General features: G+C 33.1%; 1 protein-coding gene across 2 annotated transcripts; it reads left to right on the top strand.

The window, feature by feature from the left end:
- The first annotated feature begins 9,550 nt into the window (after positions 1-9,550).
- LOC113717229 (agamous-like MADS-box protein AGL27) lies at positions 9,551-24,598 on the top strand. 2 transcript variants are annotated; one of them, XM_072070397.1, is made up of 7 exons: positions 9,551-10,066; positions 21,608-21,683; positions 22,273-22,334; positions 22,402-22,501; positions 23,564-23,605; positions 24,157-24,198; positions 24,298-24,598. In XM_072070397.1, exons 1-7 carry the CDS (start codon positions 9,882-9,884, stop codon positions 24,325-24,327), a joined length of 537 nt encoding a protein of 178 aa, XP_071926498.1. In that variant the 5' UTR covers positions 9,551-9,881; the 3' UTR covers positions 24,328-24,598. The 2 variants fall into 2 exon arrangements, with proteins under 2 accessions (XP_071926498.1, XP_027097746.1); XM_027241945.2 differs by having other exon boundaries at positions 9,555-10,066; positions 24,288-24,598.
- The last annotated feature ends 1,548 nt before the right edge of the window (positions 24,599-26,146 follow it).

Below are 26,146 nucleotides of genomic sequence, written 5' to 3'. Positions count from 1 at the left end.
CAATTTTTCTAATCTACCGTTCTATCATGTGTTTAATTCAAGTTCAGATATATAGGTCGATCTTATCCCAGAAACAAAAGTGACAACGACTGCAAGGGCAAAATGGGTCAGAAAGGGAAAGAACGTTGAGTGATGGGGCAACAATTATCTATTGTTGAGCAAATATCTAACTTTCTCCGTGCCATTTTAATCAGTCGAAGGGGTGAATTTTCGGCTCTTTCATTCGTTTTGGTACTGCAGACTTTAAACTTTCGACGCAGTTATCCTTTTTGCATCGTATCTGTAAGACTGAGACGAGAGAACAAGGGAATCAAAATTTTAATAAAGTACCTTTTCGAATCAGCCAACGAAAACATGTCAATTTGGTAACTCGATTTATTCCAACGTACCTTCTCTTTCGTCCGTCCGCAGCGAATTGGATTCCGGTGTTCCTCGGTTACGGGAAAGCGGAGCATGATGGTAAATAGAAAGACATTAAGTACGTTTTAATTTGCAGAACTATAACATAGTAGTACTATCTCTCTTTCTTTTCTTTTTCTTTTTTCCGTTTGCAATGAAAAAAAATAATTTTATACATCTAATGTGATAGTACAAAAGAATTATATTTGAGCATATATACTTCTTCCACGACGTAATGTTTTTTGGATTTTCCTTCATGAGTAAATCTTACGTATATCTGACAATGTATACACTATCACGGTTGGATATATAACACGTAAATAAAATTTGAAATTCAATCTGTTATCATGCATCCAATGATAATGACGTGTATATATTGTCGGTGTATAAAAGATTAATGCCTATTTGATTTTTGTTTTAAAGGAAATTCTAAATCTCATAGAGGAGAGGGGGAAGCGGGGGAGTTTAAGAATCAAATCAAAGAACCTCTCAATTGCCTGGTAATTTTCTTGCTCTTAATATTAAGTCCTAAATAGAAGAAATGTATGCGCTTCCACAGCATGGAGCCCGAGATTCTTCTTGGACGGGAGACTTCGGGCGACGAAGGGGGGATGAGTGTTGAACTATGGAGACTCTTTGTGAGAAGAATTAAAATTACAATAGCCGAAGGACATTGTAGAGACCTAGAACTATAAGTGCCTGATCAAATTCACCCTTGACCAAATTCCGAATCCCTTCTCAAACAACTAAGCCATTTTTTTTATATTTAACTCAAAAATTCTAAATGATTGTCCTATCTTAATATGATGAAAGCTTTATATTTTTTTTTCCGGGAAGGCTTTTGACAATAGCTGAGAATCACAATTACACAAAACAGTACTGGTTATGGGCTTTCTAGCAAGTGATCAGTACTGGTTAAAATATCTAAATCACGTTTAACCTATCATATATGAATGTATGTATTAATAATTATTAACCTACCTTGCATCTATAAGTTTTCCTTAATTAATTTTATATTTTCAAAATATTAACACCTAAATTACATCTAAACAAGTGCCTACAGAACATTCGTTAGGCAAAACCATTAGTTATTATCGTCTCCCCAACATTAAAAACTTTCATTATTTAGCTTAACCCTTAAGGGTATCAATCGAGCTCCATGAGCCAGGCTTTGATAGGCCTAAGTTCAATTCAAAAAAAAAAAAAAAAAAATTTGAGGCTTCACGATTTTATAAGCTCCATGGCCATCGTCCTGTCGGATCTTGTGAACTTCTTTTTTTCCCTTTAATACTGCTGAATTTTTTTTCGCCTATCTTAATCGTTAGATAGATCCCGTGTATCTATGTCAATGCACTTATTGCATCGTTCAAAATAACAGAATGACATGTTTACTTTGACCAACGACTACATGATAATTCTTGTAACTTAATCATGAATAAATTAAGTCAAATATATTATCAAAACAATCAAAGTGAATAAGAAATTCATCTTTTTTTAATTTTTTAAAAGGAGAGATGTACTTTTGATCCTCCGATATTTGGCTTCTGAGCTAAATTGATACTCCATATTTCAATCAAAACAAATCTAGTCTTCAAATTTTGTAATTTTAGAGAGATTTAGGACAATCAACAAAAATAAAACAATGACTAACGTTCAAAATCAAATTGCTATTAGTCAATAATTTTGACTTTGTACTTTTGGTCCCTAATATTTTGATTTTGAATATTTATATCACACTGATTTTTAAATAGTGACATTAAGGATTTTAGCTTAAGTTGAGATGCAAGTTAGAATGAAATAGTATTAAATGGGTAATAATTATTCTAATCAAATTTCTCTATCTTTTTTTATTTTTTTCATTTTTTCATGCTAATAATATATCACGTGTTTCTTTTCTTTAACACAGTTAGTCTCAAATTTGGTATAATACATGCATATTATTATTTCTCTCTATTAACAATTAATTGATAATGAGTTTTATTATTTTTATTTCTAATAATAATTTAAAAACTTAATTAAGTATCCCTTTAAAATATATAGGCTACATACTTTTTGAAAATTACGTTGGTCCTTTTTTCGGCATTTTAATATGTTATCAATTGAGTTTGAAATGAAATTGGCATTGGTACACATTATATGCATGAATCACTAAATGATAATCAATGTACGTAGATATTAAAATAAATGCTTTAAAACTACCAAATTGGAACATTAGATTTTAATTCAAAGGAAAGACAACAGAAAATAAAAGATAGTTTTCTTAAGAATTTGTAAAACTACTTCACATTGATACTTACCTTCATTAGTTTTTATAAATACAACTAACTATAAGAATTTGAAACCTATGTGCATGCATAAGATATGCAACAATTTTTGTAATTGTAACTATAATAAACTCAAACTTTAAAACTAGAATTCTTCTGTTCCTCTACTACTTTATGTTTCATTTATTATTTATATATTATCATCCAATAATAACTTATTTAACAAAGATATTCTATTTATGTGGCAATCATACCGTGCCAATATAAAGTGTTTTGTGAAGTTTTATAAAGACTTAGGATTATATTTGTCGTATATTTAATTCAATTCATATATTATTTCATCCTAAAATCCCTATTTGTAACTATTTAAAACCCAAAAAAGTATATACGACATATTATTATTTCTTTCTATTAACAATTAATTGATAATGAGTTTTATTATTTTATTTCTAATAATAATATAAAAACTTAATAAGTATCCCTTTAAAATATACGGACTATGTACTTTTTGTAAATTATGTTAGTCCTTTTTTTGGCATTTTAATATGTTATCAATAAAGTTTGAAATGAAATTGGCATTGGTACACATTATATGAATCACTAAATGATGATATTAAAAATAAGTGTTTTAAAACTACCAAATTAGAACGTAGATTTTAATTCAGATGAAAGACAACAAAAACAAAATAGAAGATAGTTTTCCTAAGAATTTGTAAAAATATTTCACATTGATACTTACCTTCACTAGTTTTTATAAATACAATGACTAACTATAAGAATTTGAAATCCATATGCATAAGACATGGAACAATTTTGGTAATAGTAACTATAATAAACTTAAACTTTAAAACTAGAATTGTTTTGTTCTTCTACCACTTTATGTTTTATTTATTATAGGTATATTATCATCCAATAATAACTTATTTAACAAAGATATGCTATTTAGGTTGCAATCATATTGTACCAATATAAAGTGTTTTATGAAGTTTTAAAAAAATTTAGGATCATATTTATTGTATATTTAATTCAATTCATATATTATTTCATTCTAAAAGCCCTAGTTGTAACTATTTAAAACCCAAAAGACTATAATGATCGAAATTTGAAATATTAGGGATTAGAGATGCAAATTTAATACATTTGACTGTTGCCAATTTGATCTTGATCATTGGTTATGATTATTTTCCATTAGTTGTCTAAAAAAGAGCCTAAAATCACAAACTTTTGGGACTAGATTTGTTTTGTCGAAATATTGAAGCTTAGTTTGAGACACAAACTAAATATGAGGGATCAAAACTCTAATTTTTCCTTTTTTTAAAATCATAACATTATCAATAAAAACAATGTCTCACACCCTTAATCCCTCATGTCGATTCCTTTTAGAGTAGTACTATTAGAGAGTTGTCGACTATACTCGTAGTCTCCCCTGGAGTCCAAGCAAGTATAAATAACACTACGGAACAAAATATTGCATTAAATCTTACATATATTTATGATACATGTGCATAAGTTTGATTTCAAATTCAAACTTTACATAATTATTAGTTATCTAAAAATAATAGGGTAAATTACAAAAAATTCCCTGTAATAAATCTAATATACAGAAAAGCCCCATATAGTTTCAAAATATATAATACGACACTTCGTACTTTGAACTAAATTGTAAAGTTGACGGAATCTGTTAAACTGAACGTATATGACTTATTGGAATCTAAAAAAAAAAATTTATACCTAATTTTTAACAAATATACCTATTCTACCCCTTAACTCTCAATTTTATCTATCTAGACAATAAAACAAATGATTTTTTGACCTATTTTTTGCTTAATTATATCAAGGCATTCTGGTCATTTCATACATTTTCTTTAAATTTAACGGATTCTGTCACATTTATAATTTAGTTCAAAGTACAAAGTGTCATGTTGCATATTTTGAAACTACAAGGAACTTTTCTGTATATTAGATTTACCATATAGGATTTTTTTTATCCAAAATAATAATATATATATATATATATATATACTATCAATGTAAGAAAAATTAATCTATATTGCATTTATGCTTTAGCTTCAGAGTAGTGTGCCTCAATTTGAACAATGCAAGACTAAATAACAAAAGCTACCTAATTTATTTCTCATTGGCATGAATGATCCGTGGATGACTTATGAAACACATACGTGGTTGGAGAGGGATAAATTGAATATGGACAGATGTCTTGGGCTCAACACTTTTGACCGACAAGTGCACGGTAGATGTCAGAAGTTAAAAAGCAACAGTGAGTCAGGAAGGTGAAAATTCAAGCACTGGATAGGTTCCAGCTCGCTGCCTCGGCACCCAGCCTCAAGGCCATAGTCCAAAGCACCGTGGCCACTTGTACTTCGCAACTAACTCGCCCGTCAGCGACACAGATAAATATTGGTAGCTCTTACCGATGATTAAGGATCTTTTTCTTTCCGATGGGTGAAGGGACCTACCTCCAGGGGGAACTCCTAATTCCACTTTTCACTAGGTTAGTTTTGGCTACAATCTGCATTGAGCATTATGCATTTATTTCCAATGTACATGTTTGGGCCACTTTTAAGGCCGATTTCAATATTAGCTTAAGCTAATATTTGTTGAATCTCAAAAATTAATTGAATCTCAGAGTTAATCATAAAAAAAAATTTTGGACCAGTTAACAAAGGAAGGTTACATAGATTTGGGGTTTTTTTTTTAATGTGAATGTGGTGCTTTTGTTTAGATTATTAAAGCTAGTGTAAACTCGTGTGTAGTGCATCCGATGTGTGCATTATTACATAATGAAAATTAAAAAGTTTATTTTAATAATATCGTCTACTGGTCAATTCTCGACTTGTAATAAGATTTTTCTTCTCGCTTCTTGCATATTGACACATGAATGAGGATTAAAAATTATTGAAAGTCATACTATAATGAACAATAAACCTAAAAGAGTTTTCAAGTCCCAATTTAACTAATATGAACATTAATCACGTAAACATGAGCAGGGTTGTCAATTGGTGTTCATGGTTTTGACAAAATCCAAACTTGGCTCATAAAATAAATGGAGCTTTCTAGTTCAGGCCTATATTAGAAGGTTCAGACTCAGTTTACATTTTAACATGATCTTTGGATTCAAATTGAGTTGAACCCAAAATCTAAATCAAGTACATAATTATATATAATATTTATGAATGGTTAAAAAATTGTATATAGATTATTAATATTTATATTACAATTTATAATTATAGATTATATATATTATTATATGGATTAATCTTTCCTACACTGACAGTGTATACACTATCAGCATTAGATTTTTTTTTTTTTTTTTTTTTACTATCAGCATTAGATGAATAATAACTATGCAAAATTTGAATTTGAAATTCAATTTTTGCACACATGTCATGAATCAAACGGTGATAGTGTATACCCTGTCAGTCTATATAATATTTACTCTTATTATATATTATATTTATATAATTATACTTACACATGGGTTGATTCTTAATTGGACTTGAGCCAAGCAAACTTTAAATTCAACTTATATTTAATTCGAATCATATATTCATGTCCAAACTCTGTTTTGCCCCTATTAAATATAAGGCTCAATAGCTCTTTTTTTTTTTTTTTTTTTAAGACCAAATAGGTCAAGCATGGGCTATAACTCGATTCCAATGACAACCCTAAATGTGAGATCCTCATTCAACATTGGAGCCTTCCCATATTCTCATTCTCTTTCCTAAGGCTCGAGGAAGAGGATTATGATCCCGTTTGATAATTCAATTCAATACTTAAATTTAGTCGATTCAAATTTTAACATGTTTAGATGCGTTTGATAATCAAAAGTAGAACATTTGATTTAATTAAGTAATTAAGTGCCACTGAATTTCTTAGACAAAATTATTCCTAAAAAGTCATAAACTGTTCACTTATAATTTAATGTGATATACATTCAAATGTATTAGATTTAATATTTAACAATTCAACAACTTAACAAATTCAGATTTCAATTTTCACATTTCAATTTTATCATACACACCCTTAATACAGTTGGGGTTTTGTGCAATTCCATTCAGTTGTTGTACTTTTTACATTACTTGAGATACAATTACATTACATTCTTATATTTAGAGTAAAAAGTAATGCACATGAATAAAAAAACTGACATAGATTTTCAATACTACATTGTAATATATTTTTACACAAAAATTTAAACATATATAATAATCGGACGGAAACCCAACCACATTGAGTTCTTGCCTAATGCATAGAGTTTCCCCTTGACCAAAAATAAATAAATAAATAAATCCAGTACGAGGTATAGTTAGGGATCTCAACGGGGCGGGGGACCCCTCCCCCATCCCACGCCCCGCTGCCTACAAACTCCCCCCCGCACCCGTCTTATCCCCCGTCCCCCGCTCCCCCCGCCCCACCCTGCTTCCCTCGCTGATGCCCCCGCGGGACTAATAAAAATTTGTTATATAATTTTATTATGGTTAAATTTTAGCAAATAATCAAGTACTAAAATATCAACATATCATCAAATTATTATTCATTGTAATTTTACAATTGAAACTTATAAAAACAATCAAACAAAAATTATTTGAATACAATCCAACATGATGAAATAAATATAACTAAAGTAGTCAAGTTTTCACTTTTGGCACAAATACAATCACTAATTCATTATTGTACTTGTGTTTTTTTTAAGAAAAAAATGTTATTGTATTAAGTGTAATTAGGGATTTAGTATAAATGTATTAGTAAATTTAGTATAACTAATTAATTATTTGTATTAGTACACATATATAATTATTAATATAATTAATAATATCAATTATATTATATATACGAATATACATCATATAATACATATAACTAATAATAACATTATCATAAATTTGTAACTAATTAAATTATATATTATATATATAATTATATACATTTATATTTTATATATTTATTTTTTTAAGGCGGGTGGGGGGGCGGGGGTACACTCTCCTGCCCCTCGCCCCGTTTCTAAGCGGGGGGGGGGGGGGGGGAATTCCCCCCGCTCCCGCCCCACTCCCCATCCCAACCCCTTCCCCATTAGCTCTCCGCAAGGCGGGCGGTCACCCGCCCTTATTGTCATCCCTAGGTATAGTTGTCTCCGACAATTAAAGGGGGTGTACTTCATAGGGATTATGATCATTAGGCTTAAACAAACACTTTTGGTGGTGTAATTTGTGGTGATTAAGATCATCAAGCTTGAATTAAGTAAGTAAAATAACTTTTTTGGTGGGGAAGGGCATTGACAGATTTCAAGGCACATATACTCAAAAAGGGGAAAAAAAAAAAGACAAGAGCGGCAGGAAGTTTTCTTATGATTGGCAATAGATCCGTAATCCATGATTTGGAAGTGATTTATTATTAAACACAAAGCATCAGCATCGTTGAGCGGGCACAGACGTGTTATAGTCCAGGAATATGGTGACCGGTGACCTACGTTGGACTGGATTGACACCGGTTCCAGGCAGCGTCAGCACTCTCCCACTAGCAGCAGCCGCCATGCCATCCCTTTATTTACAGATCACACTCCACGTGGCAAAACACCCATTCGGAGGAAGTCCGCGGGTATTTGTTCTACTCCCTCCGTCCGCTTTTGACAGTTCTGTTTTTTTTTTCGTCTTTCTAAATTATAGTCTATTTTTAATTAAAAATATAATTATTTTTAAATTTTTTTAAAATATTTTTATTCAATATAGATTATTATTAGTATAAATTACCTTATTTAATATAAATTATTATTGAATATAACCTATCACATTTAATATAAAACAAGGATTGATTCTTTCTTTACCATTAATTCAAATTCCCATAAACCATCAATTTAAGTTTCCATGAATAATTAATATAAAGTTGTACTTTATTTAATGTAAAGGTATTTTAGAAATATAGTAATTTAAATTTATTTTTCCAACAAAATTAATTATTTTTTCTTAAATTGTATGAAAAAAGAACTAAAACTATCAAAATGGGAGAGGGGCAATAGTACTTTAGCAATTAGTAATAGGATAGCAGTAACTATTTTTTGGGATAAACTAACTTTTACTCTATACTACTTCATCACATAACGCTCTTATGAGTTAAATATATATATATATGTATAACTCTCTCGTGCTTTGTGTTAAAATAACAGTGCTAGCTTTTTTTTTTTGTTGAAACTAATATTCAATAGTAAAAAGTCAAAATCAACTAATAAATTGACAAATTTACTCTTTCGTTATATCTTTTTTTTCCCTCCAAATATACACAAGAAGAAATTGAAATAAAAATAGATAAATAAGAACTAAACAAATACCATTAAAAATTTTGTTTAAGAACCTGTAATGATAATAATAGTCAAGAAAGATTTGGAATTTTTTGTTTCTTATTTATTTGTTTTGTAGTCTCCTTCTATCTCCTTTTTGGTTTCTTATTTATTTTTTAATTCCCTTTCCATCTCCTTTTTATTTGAACAAAATTCAGATTTTTTAGACCAAAGTATAGGTTTTCAAAATCATTTATTCTCTTTCCAAAAAGGAAAAAAAGAGAGAGAAAGGAAAGGAAAAATGAAAAAAGAGAAAGGGTAGTAAAATGATGAATTTATCAAATTATTAGTTTGATTTTGACTTTTTACTATTAGCCGTTAAATTTTAACAAAAAAAATAATGGTGACACTTCAATCCAAATCATGAAGGGGTTATATATAAGTTTTTAAACTAGAAAGAGATACGTGATGAAACATCAAAATATGGAGGGGTAAAAAGTAATTTACTTTAAAAAAAAAATTGAATATCGGGCACCGATTTGACCGTCCGAACTACGGCGTTTGCAAAAACATGGAGAGACAGGGAGGAGATACATATATATGTGCGTAACTGCGTATACCGTAATATGGTAGTATTAGAGATAATGATATGTGGCTCTCAGCGGTAACTGGATCCCCAGGCCCTACAGTAAAATAATAATTCTGGCGTAGGAATCCTTCGACTGCCGTCTTTATGAAATTCTCATTCCTTCTCCTGTGTACATATACCACTCACTCACAGCTAGGTAGAAACAAATACAGGTTCAAATTCCGAATCTCGGAGAATTAGGGCAAAAACCAGAACCAACGATCTGTTTTTTCTTATCTGCCAGTTCGTACCTTTTTTTTTTCTTTTTGGGGGGAGCGGGGTACCGACGAAGGAATTAAGGATGGGGCGGAGGAAGGTGGAGATTAAGAAAATCGAGGACAAGAACAGCAGGCAAGTCACGTTTTCCAAGCGGAGAAGCGGACTGATGAAGAAAGCCAAGGAACTTTCCGTTCTCTGCGACGTGGATGTTGCTGTCCTCATCTTCTCTGGTCGCGGCAAGCTCTACGACTTCTGCAGCACCAACAGGTTCCCTTTCTCTTCCTTTTCTCCACCCTCCACCTCACACAATATGCATGTTTTTCTCCTGACCGACCTTCCTTGTCTTGTGTCCAGATCTTGTTTCGTCTCTTATTATTCGTTCCAGTGCTTTCTCTCCCGCAGTTTATTTCTCTTTAAATTTGTGTTAGTCGGCCTGGGTTTTGAAAATGTAATTTTATTGCAACGTTTGTTTCCTTCAAAGTTCAATCAATCACTATTGCGTGATGTTTTATTGCTACGGTTATCACCTCAGGACTTGGTCCTAGTTACGATTTTTATTTTTAAAACCAAAAATAAAAAAATCATGTGCGATATAATTTCTGTTTGTTGGAGAGGGGGGGAGGAGAGAAAAAGCCGCAAAAGAAAAAACAAAAACCACTACTATTAGAACTGCAGAAACTATGAAGAGGCGTCTCTTTTATTGGTTAGGGGATGATTGTGCAGGGTTGGTATAGAGGTGCCGCAGAAAGAGAGTACGTGTCGTCTTTTTTCTTTTTTTTTTTCGCATACATCATGCTTTCTATTTATGGTTAACTACCGGTTTCCTGGTATGGGCAACAAAATGGGAAAGGGGCACGAACTGCCCGCTGTCTTTCTTGTGAATACTGCTTACGCGTAGGTTGTTGGCAAAAAGTAGCTGCTGCCTTTTATCTTGTTTCACTACTTGCCTGATTACTCATATTATGTTGGGAAAAGATAAAGCCTCTGCGTGGGATACAGTCTGTCATTACGCATTAATTAAATAGGATGTTCAACCCAAGTCAAACTTGTCCCACGTGGTGTTCCATCCTGCATTACAGCATTAGTGGTCTGGATGGATGGCTTTGGTGTAAGATAAAAGGATTGATTTCGCATGTGACACTTGTCACGTGTTTTCCATTTCAAGTTAGGGGTACTGCTCATTTGGATATGTCTTGGCCTGATGTACCATCTTAACCATTCAGCCTCGCCTATCTCGCATAGGACAACCAAATGGCAAAGAGTTCTCCTCAAACGCAATGCTTACCACCTTGCCATGCTGAGCTTTGGCTTTTCAGTTGAATGTGCATGCTGGTGTGAGATGGATTGATTTGTTGGATGGTTTGACTGGGGATAAGGCATTTGTGAACCTTAGTTATCCTTTACAGTCTAAGAATTCTTCTTAGCCACATTAACACTATTGAGCACCAATGAATAACGCCATCATGGTGAGAGCATGCCAATATAGCATGTTTCTTTTGAATCATTAGATTTCTTTTGTTTGTTACAATGCCTTATTTAGCAGCATCAACAGACACATATTTAATTTTGAGTGATACTAAAAAATAAAATTGCTCTCTCTCTCTCTCTCTCTCTATTTTTCCGCTAGTACTCATCTCTTTCCTTTTTGTCCCTGAACTTCTCTTTCTTTAGCTCATCCTTCTCAGGTCTCTCTTCCCATGCCAATAGCCCCTACATCTTCTCTATCGCCTTATTTTGGAACAATTAAATCACCTATTGAAAAAAAAGAACTCATGGTCATTGGAAAGAATTTATGTGGTAATTCCTTGCCCATTCCTGATTTGAGGATTCGCTACTTCTTAATGGTTCTCAAGAGTTAGTAAAAGGAGAAATAACGATAGTTTGCCCTTAAAGACCCCCCTTTTGGTTATTCTAGTGATTTTCAGGAATTCAAATTAACTTTAGAAGGTTACTGAGTGTTATTTCCCATATGTATTTTTCAATTTAGAGGTGAATTAGTGGCGGTTGTAAGGTTGAGATGCCACCGGTGGTGGTGCAATTGCGAATGCATGTTAACTAATGCAGAAAGGAAAATATCTTTTAATTCCTATACCAACCAAAATTTTATGAAACAGTACTTGTAGGAATTTTACTCGTGTTTAAACTCGAAATGGAACCTTGTATATGATTCCAATTGCGATTCCAAGTTTTGAACATGAATCAAACTGTCCCTCTGTAGTTCAAGAAATGATTTTAAAAGTGGCTCCTTTCAATCAAACTACATTTAGCAGTGCCAAGACTTAGCCATTGCATGACATAGAAAGCAAATAGAGAGAGAGAAAATGTAGAAAGTAAAAAATAGTTAAAAATAGAAAAATATCTTTTATATCCCATTCCAGTGAAAATGTTACCAAATAATATACAATTGGTCTAAAGCCATATTGAAATATTGTATATCATTCCAATTCCAATTCTGATTTTCAAACATGGATCAAAGTACCTATCAATGGTTGATGAACTGGTTTAAGTCACTCTTTCTAAATCCAACTAAATTTAGAAGTCTCGAGATTTATGGTAGATTAGCAATATGCATATCCTTTGCTTCCTCAAAAGAAAAAAATTTCCAAAGCTCTTACATCCATGTTGATTGATATCCTTGGCAACACTGGTTCATGAAGCACACATGAAGAACTTTTCACATCATAGAACAAAGTAATTAGCAACCTCAATCTCAAATAGTTGTCATTTTCCAAAAGTAAGATGGTTCAATAACAGGTGAATTTTTTCACTAGCCAACTTAGCTTGAAATGACTTTTTGAACTATCTTATGGAAAAAGTTAAATCCACACATCTAGTAGAGGCAAGCATTCACAAAACTAGATCATCTTTATGAAGAACAAGTCATATCAATGACCAAGAAAACTTGGGAAAGGAACCTTCCACTTCTCTAGAGATAAAGCCATCTGAAGGGTAAATGGGAACCCGCATTTTTATTCTTTCGTTTTCTCATAGCACACTTCCCTTGAGAACTCTTTACCCTTTGTCTTAGGGAGACCAGAGAATGCACTTATTTTGCATTGGATTAGCCTTTGCAAACTTCCTAAAAGAGATCTTATACTTCTTTGCATTGCCTTAGTAACGCTTAAATTTGATTAGTTGTCTTTATGAAGGCAAAAGAGGATGTTCAAAATCATCATCATGAAAACTTTAGATCAAAGTCAATCACCCTAAATTTATGAATGGAATCTTGAAATCTTATTACAAGTGGTTGAATTTGCCATGCACAAAAGGATATTTTATTTGTTGAAAGATCAGGAAATGGTATGTTTCCATTGGGTTCTTATAAACTTTTACCATATGCAATTGATTGTACAACAAAGGTTTAAAGACCGAAAACACAAAAATGTCATTGAAATTGAAGACGATGTCTCTAGTGCTTTTCTTTTGTTATTCTTTTTGATCGAAATCTTCAATCAAATAATCAAAATGCTATTGCAAACTAGGAACTAGGAAGACGATGTCTCTAGTGCTTTTCTTTTCTTTTTGTTATTCTATTGTTTTTTATAGTTTGAGTCACGTTATAATCCCACTTGTATTGAACCAAATTATTGTATTTGGCTTTTCAATTTCGTGAGATAGATGTTCATATGCTGATAAGGATTGAATTATTCATACCTATATCTTACATTATACATATCCTATGTATATTTCAATTAATAAAGAGCACATTGGCGAAATGTCACCAAACTATTAGGTTGTACCGCTTTTGATCATTAAACTAATTTGTTAGCCAAAAATGTCATTGAACTAGTAAATTTGCGACATTTAGGTTATTCTGTCTAAATATTCCATTAAGAGAGACGGAAACAAACTTTTTAGGGGCAATTTCTTCTACATAGCTTTTTGTGTGCTATAGAAGAAACAATGGTGGGTGGAACTTTTAATTGACAAACTTAGACCAAATTTTCTCAATTTCAAATGATGATACAACTTAAAACCTTAGATCCACTACCATGATGGTCATCGGGATTTACCTTCTTCCCTAACCTCAAACCCCATATAGGACCCTAACTTTCCACCAATTTCTAGTCCTCTTTCTCACCTTCACCACCTAGTCTTCCTTCCACACCTCCCGTAAACCTCCAAGTATTGTCAAATGCATACTTGGCCTTGAAGTCGAAACTGCAAACACCACAATCCACACTGCGGCTGCGGAATTTAACTCCTACCCATTTCAATCTAGCCTAAACCCAAGTGGAAATGCCACTGGTTGGGCTTCGCTTAATGGCCGACATGGAACCCACCATTTGGGGGAATTGGATCTTTCATTCTTGTTGGTCTACTCTATTGAGATGTATTTTGTTAGCCTTATTGGTGATAGCTTTGATTTGAGGTTGTTTTTTATTATAGGAATAGTGGGTAGTGGCTGCTACTTCTGCATTAAACTCTTGTTGATTCCCTAGTCTACTGGATCTATTTAGCTCAAACTTGATTCTTTGGCTCTCTAAACTTGATCTTCAAGTTTGACTTCAAGGGATAGTTAAAGATTAAAGCTTTCCACCTTTCTGGCAGGGGACTTTTGTGACTAGGAGTTGATATTGATTTATTTACTTTAGAATTTGAAGTTAGTTGCTGGACTGATTAATTGGTCTTACTTTGGACAAGTAGACAAATATTTGAGGATAATTGTGTTCAAATATGCATACAAGGAATTGTAGTCGGCAAACGGATACGAGGCTTATGCAATGGTGATAGGTGGGGTAGCAATGGTGATAGGTTGAGCAGCCACTGCCTCCACAATTTCACCTAAGAGTTCAATGAGGGGTAATGGAGGGTATAATTCTAAGTATAGGGGATACATTCGAGGTGGTTTTGGACGTAGGTAGTCGAGACAATTCCACCAGTCATAGCTTTTTCCTCCTCTTCCTCCTCCGCCTTGCCACAAAAGGGTGGTGGTGACATTTTTATGAAAGTTGCACACCATTGTTCCTTCTATAGCACACAAAAAACTGTATAGATGAAATTGCCCCTGAAAAGTGTGTTTTCATCTCTCTTTAACAATATTATTAGACAGAATCACCTAAATGTTATAAATTTACTAGTTCAGTGATATTTTTGGCTAATAAATTAGTTTAGTGATCAAAACCGATGCAACTTAATAGTTTAGTGACAATTTGCGCAATTTGCTCATTAATAAAATATTTGACATGCTACATTTCACTTGTAGAAGAAAAGATGCCTAATTATGTTGGCTATTTGATGAGTTAAATAGTCATATCCATCTAATTTTTGTAGCAAAGAATATGCATAAAATAATGATAGAGAATAACATGATTGTGTGCCCTTACAAACAAATGAAAACTACTATTATAGAGCATAATGTTTTTTCTTGCCATGTCTATTATGGTTCTCGGAAATAAGGAAAAATTTGAGAAATAATAGGTAGAGGGAACGAATACCACCTTGATCGCATATAAGTATCTTAGACAATCATGCCATACATAAGGGCCACTTCCTTAGTGGTAAGCAAAAAAGTATAAATACCTTATTAGAGTATTAATGTACTTTTTTGGATAGGTTTAAAGACAATAAAAAAATCACACAAGTCTTGTAATATTTGTATATTCAAATTATTTTTTTTGGGAAAGAAAATCAACTCATAAAACAATTTAGGTTGGTTCTTAAACTTGAAGATGCGAATATAAATTTAGCAATTCAAATATTTATCTATAAACATCATTTTTTAATTTCAGGTATTGCAATAAAAAAGTAGTTAACACAACCATTTGTCTATATCTAAAGTTAAAATAAAGATCCAAATTTAATGCAACTAGATGTGTTTGTGCCGTCTCAGCTGTTTATGCATGAAAGTCTAGATTATTTGCCTAATATTTCTTTTCTATGTTAAGGTTTTGCTTTATTTTTAATAGGGCAGCAAACGAGTTAAGTAGAATCAAATTAAGTCGAGATTTATCCTAATCAAATCAGGTTTTGGCCTAATCGAGTCGAGTCTCTACTCTATTTTACCAATCTCGAGCTCGAATTCGACCTCAACGCACTCTCAATTGTAAAGCTCAAGCGTGAGTTGGACAACAAATTTGAGTGAAGTCGAGCTCGAGTTCAAGCCTACTAGAGCTTAAAAAAAATAATTATTTTATTTTAAAAAAAAATAAATAAAATAATAAATTTTTTTTAACAAATAATAAAATATTAGGAATATATATATAATTTTTACTATTAAAATGAAAAATTATATATATATATATATATATATATATATATATATATAATTGAACGGCTCGTGAGCTAACGGGTTGAATTTCTCTGTGCTGGAGCTCGACTTGGTCGGTTCAAACTTGACTCGAACTCAATGTTGATCAAATTCGAGTCAAGTTTTGACCGAGCTTGACTAAAGGTACTTGCAGATGTATTTTTTCTTTTTTTGCAATGATAACATTCTTTTAACCTAATCTATCATATTCTAGAGGGAGTGGTGCCTAAAGAGGCCTAATCTAATCTATCTTATCCTATACTATAGATGTAAGACAGACTTTTTAGAAAAGGAACTCTGGTTCAATAAAAAGTTCGAGCCCAACAAGTCCATCTAAATCAAGTGTGATGTTTTCTAAGTACTTGTGCTAAAAGCTTCTTTGAACTAAAGTAGGTAAATCATTGCTCAAGTGGCATATCCCTTTAAATCTTGAGACTTGAATTTTCATTCAAAATTAGTCAAATTTTGTGATAGTATTGGTTAAGTTCAACTAACCTATAAATGTGTTAATCTATGATGCTTTGTTATAACTAAAGGTTGGGTTACAAGGACATTTGAAAAATTACATCAGATATCTCTCAACTTATACATTGATTTGATTCAATGCAGACATGACAAGAAGCAACATTTATGCTATAAGAACTAGTGGGGCCTTTCAAGGAAGGTTTTCTCCACAAGGTCTAGTCATAATATTAATATTATTTTAAGAGGAACAAACACATGAAAAGTTTTCAAAAAAAAAAAAAAGAGGATTGGTGTGAAGAGATTTAAATAAAAAAAAAAAAGAATAAACAAGTTCTTAGTTAATTCATTGTGATGTGTTCTAATTTTAATATACGGAAAAAAATCTGTTATATGTTTGATAGTCCTAATAAACACATTTTTTGAATAAAACAAAACTAGAGCAAATTGGAGACCACTTAAGGTTCTATAGTAGGGGCCTTCAACTACTAAGTGTATTACATGAACTTACAAAAGAGTGTATACTTGTAACCATTTTGTTAATTGCACCCTCAACCTTAATAGACTTTGCTATGGAGTTTCAATCACTTTCTTCATATAAGCATGCCTAGCGGTTGCAAGAACTCCTATTCCAGTGCCTGAGCACCACAATTCAACTATCAAATTTTGATACAGTAGCACCTGTGACTCCCTTTTCCACCTCAATTCGAAAGTGAATCTCACTAGATACAATTAGCTCTAAACTAAAGAAACAGTAGATCTCCCACCATTCACAATTTTTCAACCAAATCATGTGAATCTTGAGTACTGTTTAATAATTCAATTCAGTATTTAAATTTAATGGGTTTATATCTTAACATGTTCAGACGTATATTGATGACAAAAAAAGAACATTTGATTTAATTAAGTGGCATTAAAATTTCTATGTAAATCTTGTTCCAACATAAGTGATAAACTATTCACTTATCACTTAATGTGATACACACTCAAATATATCAGATTTAGTATTTAACAATTCAATAACTTGACATATTCAGACTTTAGATTTCAGATTTCAATTATATCAAACGCATCCTTGGACTAGAATTTTCTTCAAAACAAGGAAAATTCATATCAATAGTATCAAAATTCTCCAAAATTTTTGCACTTCCTCCATTGCTTCTAACTATTTCAAGTTTTTGCACTTCCTTAATTGTTTCTCATTATTTCAAGGCACAATCAAATTCTCCAACATCTACTAATGAGCTCCTCATGTCATAAGGCTTCCATGTGCATGATTAACTAAAAATTTATGTTGAATCAAGAACCCCAACTTAGGGCTTTTCCTTTTTAACATGCTAAAATAAACCCCTGTGATTTTTTATTATCAACCTTGATGTTTGAAATTGACAAAATGTCTAGAAATACAAACTTTTTTATGAGTTTGCTTATTAGAGACACGTTTAGGTCTCAAATGGCTGTAGAATATCCTTTTCTCAACAATGCTCACATAGTGAGAGACAACACAATTTTGACACCTTAAGTTCTGGTTTTTTTCCTCCTCAAATTATGACCTTGCCTCTTTTTGTGCCTTGGCACAATATTCATTTGGTAGTTGGAATGAGATGAACTAACCAGCACAAAATGTACTAAGTAGCTACGCTTACCGCCAAATTATCTGCAAGGCATTAAATTTACACATTATTTTTTTTTGCAATACTTATGGTATGCAATTATCTTGAAATGCATTATTCATGAATCCTGAAGATATATATGTCCTGCAATTGTTTATATTTGAGCCTACCTATTAAAATTTAATCTTGTATTGTTAATGATGTTGTTGCCCAAGGAAGCCTTTGATGGAGTGGTTGACTATGCATTTGACTACCGTTAGTCCTTGTTCATTCTTTTCTTACAACTTGGCATATCAGATTTCTTTGACAGCACTGGATTATGTCACGGTGATGAGCATGATGAAGGTTGTAGTGCAGTTGCACTTGCTAATCTTTTGACATTTGGAGTATACTTGAACCATGACTAAGTTGTAGACTTCCAATTATGAAGCTACCTTAGATGGAAAGGTCTTCATATGGTCTTTGTTATTGCTTCAAAGCTTCTTGAATGCAAAATATCAGTATCATCATTAATTAAACCGTAAAGGTCATCAGAACTTTTCTCAAACTATCTATAAGTTACAACTAACGTTTTTATTTGATGAAGTTGAGCTCTCCAATCATTTTGATACAATATTGTAATGGGAGAGATCTACAAGGATTTCACCAACATGTAGTGAACATCTTCATATACATTTATTCTTGGATAATCTGTAGGATCTGTTATCCCTAGATGATTTTCCCTTGCATTTGAAGATATAATAATGGTCAAATTCAAATTTTTTAGTTTTGACTTAACTAATGAGATACTTTTAGTATCATCAATTATTAAAAATCTTTTGATGTTAACAGTCTACAAGTCGCTGAAACCAAATCAGCTTATTGGATTAACTTCTTTCATACTCTTCAAGCAAAATCAGGATAGAAAGAAGGGGAAAGAGGAAGGGGGAAAGCACAAATACGCTAATTTTATGCACTTGATATGGGGTACAAAAATGCATTAACCAATACTCTTGTGATGGTTAAATTAAATGTTTTTCCTTAGAATATTTAAGATAAATACCCTTATGATAGTTAAATTAAATGTTTTCCCCTAAAATATTTAAGGATTTTTGGTTGAAATTCTAGTTTGTTTCCTAGAATGTTCAGATTTTTTTCATGTCCGAGAGCCAACTTAGTTTGGATCTGATAATCTCTATATGAAGATTTAGTATTTCTTTTTCCCTTCTTAGCCAAAGTATTAAATTTGAAGTTCACACAAGTAGCAGCACAAAGCTTAAGATGAACCATAGAACACAACTTCTGCTGGGACTAAAGTATTATCCGTTAACTTGTATAAAACTAAGTTGTAACATCATTGTTGACTAACATTGTAATAATTATTGAAATCTCTAAGATTGGAAATTGTGCGTGTAGCTTCTCAAATGGACTAAATGGAAGTTGAGCTTTCGTAAATAAATAAATTAAAAAAACACACACACACACATTTTATGTTAGGAAATGTAGTCAGTTCTAGTTTTGATTGCATATGAATAAGTTAAAATTCATTATAACACACCCTACTTTTTGTTTCAAAAACCTTAATTTGATTGAAACCTTTCTAAAGCAAACCAAATACATGATATTCATTTACAAAATGGCTAAACCGAATTATCAAAAAATCCTCTAGACATCAATGAAGATCACAAAAATCAAAATTTAAAGAGATTACCAACTTTTCGCAGAGTCTAATTAACCTCAAGTAAAGTAATAAGGCTAGTGTATGAAACTTGAGGTCAAAGGTTAAACATAATATGTGTGTCTTGTTATGGTATTATAGATACATTGGTAAATACTAATCTACTGGTATTCTCTTCCTGGTCCTTATGATAAAGAAAGAGAAGTGTAGTATGTAAAGAAACTTAGTTTAGGACAATGTCTATTGGATGTGTTATCCCGAGATGTAAGAAGGATGAAGTGAAAAACAATGATAACTCAATTTAACGGGGTACTAGGATAAGAACAAGGTAAAAATCCACAAGATTAGGAGTATGTTTAGGCAAATGATACAGAGTGAAAATCAAAATTCTCTTTTTGTTGCTTCGCTTGTGGGTATTGATGATAATCAGCTAAATGACATCAAAATTTGATAATACAAAATATTAGGCCTTGAGCTCCTTTGGGGAGTCTGAAGATTTTCTAATAGTGTAATTTGAGCTTTTTGACCCTGCAAAATCAGATTTCATCAACACCTACCTATCCCATCATTTTTATCTATCTACAAGATCTTCTTTTGCTTGACTAAATTCCATAGAGTTTTCTTATTTCCATCTTGGATATGCTGATACTGTTTTATCTTGAATCTGTCATTTAATGTTCCACACATCTTCTCATATTTCATCCATTTTGCAAACTTCTAACAAATTGCATTGGCAAAAGTAATATTATGGTTTCCTAGTTTGTAGAGAGCAAAAAGAAAATCCCTAATGGGGACAGTAGCCTAATAGGGGAATATGCAGAAGAAAGCTGGGCAGCTTGCCTTTTGACTTCAAAAAGATAATCCAGAAGTCAGGAGTAGGATAAGCAAGACAGATGTTGAGGATTTGGGGTATTGGTTAGGCATAACTGTAGAATAAAATAACTTCCTACTTTGGGTTTATGTTTAGTTGATGTGTTTAAATGGAATTGCCTCCTTTTAGCTGAGTTAGACATAACTGTATGCAAGGTTTTTGTTGGTCATTCCTCACTAACCAACCTTTATCAGAAATCCAGATCATCATCCTTCATAAGCTTCTGCCAACATCAAAATACTGTATTTTTTTGCATACTTAAATATTCCTCTCCAAAGGTTCTTTTGAGCTAGCATATACCTCATAAGACTAAACTTCCTTAGCTTGCTTGGTCTGTAGCGCTCCTGAATAGGGCTATCTAATTGTCTTTGAAATAGAAGCTCAAGGGAAGACAAAATCTTCAAATGTAGGAACTCTTTGGGTTAGCTACTCTGGTAGAAAAGCTATATGCACAACAATGTCTTATTTCTTGCGAATGTAGTAAGACAAATAACTGTCCTTTCTCCTGCATCAAACTCAAAACAAATGCTATATTGAGTACATATTCTTAAAAAATAAGTAGTGAATACTAAAATGTTAGTTTGGATGACCTACATGATTCCAATATAAATAAATAACACATTGACGTTTTAAGATTAGGTACAATAAACAACTCCATGTTAAGCCGTGGATATCTGTTTACTAAAGATTGTGCCGATGGAGTACTTGTTGCCTTCTACAAAAGATATAATTTGCATATTGGAATAGGTCACTTGGAGAAGCACAGTGTATTTTTGCCAACATAGAGCATTACTAAACAGCATTTCTCTATAAATGAGTGACTAGGCTTCAGTCACTTGCTATTGTACCTCGGTCATGTATCTTCGTTGTCTTTGGAGCAGAAACAGCTACACATATAAACTCATATAAACTCTTAACACTTCAATTACTATATCTAAGTTGCTGTTATTTTCAGTTTGGCCAAGATCCTACAACGATATCACAACTATGCAGAAGCAGAAGACGGGCCTGCAAGAATTAGCGGCGTAGAGGTAAGTTTGTGATGTGCTTTATGGAGCTTAAAATACTTGCAGCATAATGTTGTCTTGTTTTGGACCTGTCAACCACTGGTGCAGGGTAACAGAAAGTTTGTAGCTTATTGAGGTTAGAGCAAGTAAAAGGAGTTATTGGAAGTGATGAAATGATGACATCTTAGCATTCGACTACTTGGATTAGCATTGAACCGCTTATGGCGCATATGTCACTATCTAAAACAGCATTGAACTGCTTATAGAGCATGTTTCACTATCTAAATCTCTTAATAACATTGGAGAAGAAATTACAAGCACTAAACATACATTGCAGTTATCTCAGTTATTACCTACAATTGTAGGACAGATAAGCTGTAAGGATTTGTTTCACTCAACCGCCCACTAAATCACTAATGTCAATCATGAGTCTAAGTATTTGCCAAGCTTAAGTGTGGTTTTTAGCATAATGTTTTGGAATGTAGAAGCCTCCGGATCATATGCTGATTGCTTTATATGATTCCATCTTTGTGTTACCGAATAGTCTAGTTTCTGCTTGGGTGGACATATTTTTATGCTAGTTGATTTACTAGTATTTCCATTTCTGTTTCAGAAACGTAACCCTGAAGGCAGAAATGTCGTGACAATCAGAAAGCTGCTGGAAAAAGTTGAAAGGCACTCACATAATACCTCATCTCCTTCTACAACTATAGAATCTAATGTTGTCTCTGTTTTTCAACAGGGATCTAGAGGAGCCAGATGTTGACCACCTTAACCTGAGTGAACTAGTGCAATTGGAAGAACAACTTGAAGATGCACTCATTCAAACAAGATCTAGGAAGGTATGTTTTTCTCCAGTTTTCTCAAAATAGGTGTAACTGTGTAAGCTATTTATTGAAAGAACTCGTGCAAATCTGCAATCTGACAGTAGAGAGAATAATTCTTTGCATTGGTGGTGCCACTTCGACTGTCAGATATTTTCAGTAAAAGGATTTCATATCTGTGTTTCCACTTCCACTGTTACATAGTTTCAGTAAAAGGATTTCATAGATCTGTGTCTCTAACTTTGTATTTAGCACATTGAAGTATTTTGAAATTAAGCCTGCATAACTAGAAAAAGTCACTATGAGATGTGGTAATTACTATCTTTGACTTTAATAGCAGAAAGATTTCTTCTTTGACTTTTAGTAGAATAAAGGTGTCTTGGGACATCCTTATCCTTAAAAAGGTAAATGACCAAATAAGAAATAAAAGGTTCTTCGCATCATAGTAAAATAATGTACTTTGTTCCATATTTGTTGTGACACTAATGATAGTTATGGCGTGAAAAGAGCTAGAATGACAACTACATCAAGGTTAATATTCCTAAACTGGTTTACTAGACATGCTAGTGTGTAGATGGTTGGACAAGTGTGGGTTGATGAGAATTATAAGGTTATTGTTGTTTCCAAAAATTAGGCCCACAAAGCAATTTTCTCTATCTGGGTACAGTACCATGTCTTGCATCTTTCCTGAGATCAGTAGATTGGAATCTTCGAGTGCATGAATTGTTAATCAGCTTGCCTCTATCTTTACTGTACAATTAACAAACTAGTTATCTAAAATGAGATCAGACTTTTGAATATAATGGTGTAACTATAACATTCATGAGAAGCAGTCAAAAAACTACTAACAGAGAGCGGGAAAAAGAAAGAGGCCCAGAAACGTAAGATGGTGAAAGTTCTGCAAGAGGATGAATAAGCCATGTATCATTTGGGAGGAGACTGACAAATTTTCAATGTTCCTCCCCTATTCAAGCACACTTCTGTTGATTCCGTAACTCTCATCTTTTGTTTCTTAACAACTTCTGGTTTTCATGATTTCGGGTTTCTTATTACTTTACCTCGTGTGATATTTTCGTGCAGACACGATTACTGATGGAATCAATAACCAGTCTAAGTGAAGTGGTATGTCAAAGCAATCTGCAGCCTTACACTTTTTTAGAAACATTTTTCCTATTTCCATTTTTACTACTGAAATTTGTGTATAAAGAATAAATGCCCTCAAAAGTACATAGCATATTCTCAATCCTCATCAAATTCTATGAAACGAGAAAGATTTTCTTTCTCCGATACAGTTATATGTCAATCAACATCATGTCAAGGAAAATTTTCCACTGGGCTGGATCTGCGGTTGATATTATATTTATCGTGTATTTAGATATAGAGGTTCCTGACAGATATATCTGCTACGCATCTTCTGATGTATTATTAGACTTAGAAATAAAGTTCTTGCAACACTGAAATTCTTCTCCACAACTATATATAGTACTAGCATTTGAATGTTCTGTGGACTTGCAACAATAACTATATAACTAGCTTGAATCAATTTATCCATTATAGCCTAGTTTCATCACAACGGAATTTGTGGAGGACTCAAGGACACAGACAGTTGACTGCAATTATAATAGCATATTAAAAATCAGTCAACCTACTTACCTCCACATCTCCACCTGCAGGAAAAGATGCTGAGGGAAGAAAACAAGCTTCTGCAAAATAAGGTAACAGATTTTCTTGTTAAAACTATAAAGAAATGGCTCTTATAGACATTTAATCATGACTTTATTTGCAAATTGCAAACAACTTACAGGTAGCTGCAGGTACACCCAATGAGAAGAGGAATGACTTGATCCTTGAATTTGGGGACCTTACACACGTTGGAATGATTTCTGGGCAGCGACAGGCTATGCTTGAACTACTTTAAGAGTAGAAGATAGTGAGACAAGCCAGTTTGTGCCTTTCTGAGTGCTCCAAGGGAAAATATACCCGTTAAGGCAATGTGATCCTACTATACAACTCTTCATAAGCAACTTTTTATAACTTGGTTTTGCATCTGACATCACTCCGCTTCATAACATGAGATTGAAGTGGGGTACGTTCTCCACTTGCATTGTTGTGTCACATGCTAATCCAGGTTTCTGATTAAGCAAAAGAGAATGAATCTTAAAGCAAAGCAGGTTACCTGCAAGTTGGTCATTGGTGAGTATTCTAACTAAAAAATACTTAAAACTGCTTGTACCACCTCAATGGCATACAGACAAATTTGGTAATGTAATTACATTGCCAGTACGTTCTTGCACAACACTATGCTCAGTATCAGACTATCACTAACAAGTGACGACTCCCAATACAAGGAACTAAGCTGGTTATTGAGAAACCAGTTCTAGCAGAAGGTAAAAGGAAATGGGGTGACCATTTCTTTTTCTAATCGTTTTTCTAATTTGTTATGGCAGCATTGTCCACACGAGACAATTGTAATGTGCTTGCCCTGCTACTCAAGTGCAGCCTAATAAATAATATACACATAAGTACTCTTGCGGTCTTTTGAACTGAGTTCAGTTGAGGAAGGACTGAAGAAGATAGAAGTATTGGGTCCTGTTGAAAGGACCAAGCAAGCTGGAAACCGGCTTTAACCGAACCACCCCCCCCCCCCCCCAACACAAGGAAAAAAAACCCAAAAAAAAAAAATTATATATATATATATATATATATTTCATGCATCAGGAGTTGTGGGAATGGGAGAGTGATCATATCAGAAAAAGAATGGAATTCATAATGGTTTAGGATGGAGGAACATGGGATGCTAGACAGGAAACTAAATCATTGGAGGGACCGATCTTCATAATTTCGGTGGACCATGTAATGCCAGCTATGCAATTCGAACCTCAGAAAACATATTCAGTTATGTGGTACAACAGGAATCAGAGGTAAACGTCCCAGAAAGGAAAGAATGTGAATCATATGCAGGTTATATGAGCTGTGGAACAACGAAGAACATATATCTTGAGATTTAGCAAATCATTGACACAAAGGAGACACTCTGATTTGGCGAAAAGACAGGAAGAAAAGGAAAGACTGAAATATGGTGCATGGTGAATTTGGTTGATGACCATGACTAGGGCCACTTCGGCCGAGCCAGGTACTTGAGCCTCTTTAACTCGAATCCGGAAACGGAAGACTTCAGAATAGGCAGCGTAGCCATTCTATGGCAACAGAGGATTTGCAACTTAATGCCACGGACACTAACAAAATGAGGGCTTTTTTTTTTGGGTTGGTGTTTTGGGGCGGGGGGGGGGGGGTGGGGGTTTGGCATGCTTGAAAGAAAATTTGTATGAGCAAGAATGCTGACAAAGTCGTAAAATCATATTTATTCTTAGCCAACAAAAGGAAAAAAAAATAACGATCATTATCTTGCTTCTCCCTATATCTTGCATTGTCGAGCATCGTTCCTTACTCCGCCTCACCGCTGGGGATGGCCACAGAGGCAACAAGAGGAAGCGGCGACCACCCGGCAAATATATAACCTTGCAAGTATCTTAAAAGAATTGAAATCAGAAGTGTATCATCCAAGGTTGGTAGAAAAGTTTTAAAAAAAAAAAAAAAAAAAAAGAAGTCTATGCAGTGTATATACTTGCGTGTTTTTTTTTTTTGGGATAGGATTATAATGCT

The sequence above is a fragment of the Coffea arabica genome, chromosome 11c, assembly GCF_036785885.1.
Source record: "Coffea arabica cultivar ET-39 chromosome 11c, Coffea Arabica ET-39 HiFi, whole genome shotgun sequence".
NCBI lineage: Eukaryota > Viridiplantae > Streptophyta > Magnoliopsida > Gentianales > Rubiaceae > Coffea > Coffea arabica.
The sequence above is the reverse complement of the archived record's forward strand: the minus strand, read 5'-3'. Positions and strand labels throughout refer to the sequence as shown.

Coding starts and splice junctions, on each gene's coding strand:
- LOC113717229 (XM_027241945.2), top strand. CDS start 9,882: ATGGGGCGGAGGAAGGTGGAGATTAAGAAAATCGAGGACAAGAACAGC. Junction 21,684..22,272: donor CAAGAATTAGCGGCGTAGAG/GTAAGTTTGTGA, acceptor TTTCTGTTTCAG/AAACGTAACCCTGAAGGCAG. Junction 22,502..23,563: donor TTCAAACAAGATCTAGGAAG/GTATGTTTTTCT, acceptor ATTTTCGTGCAG/ACACGATTACTGATGGAATC.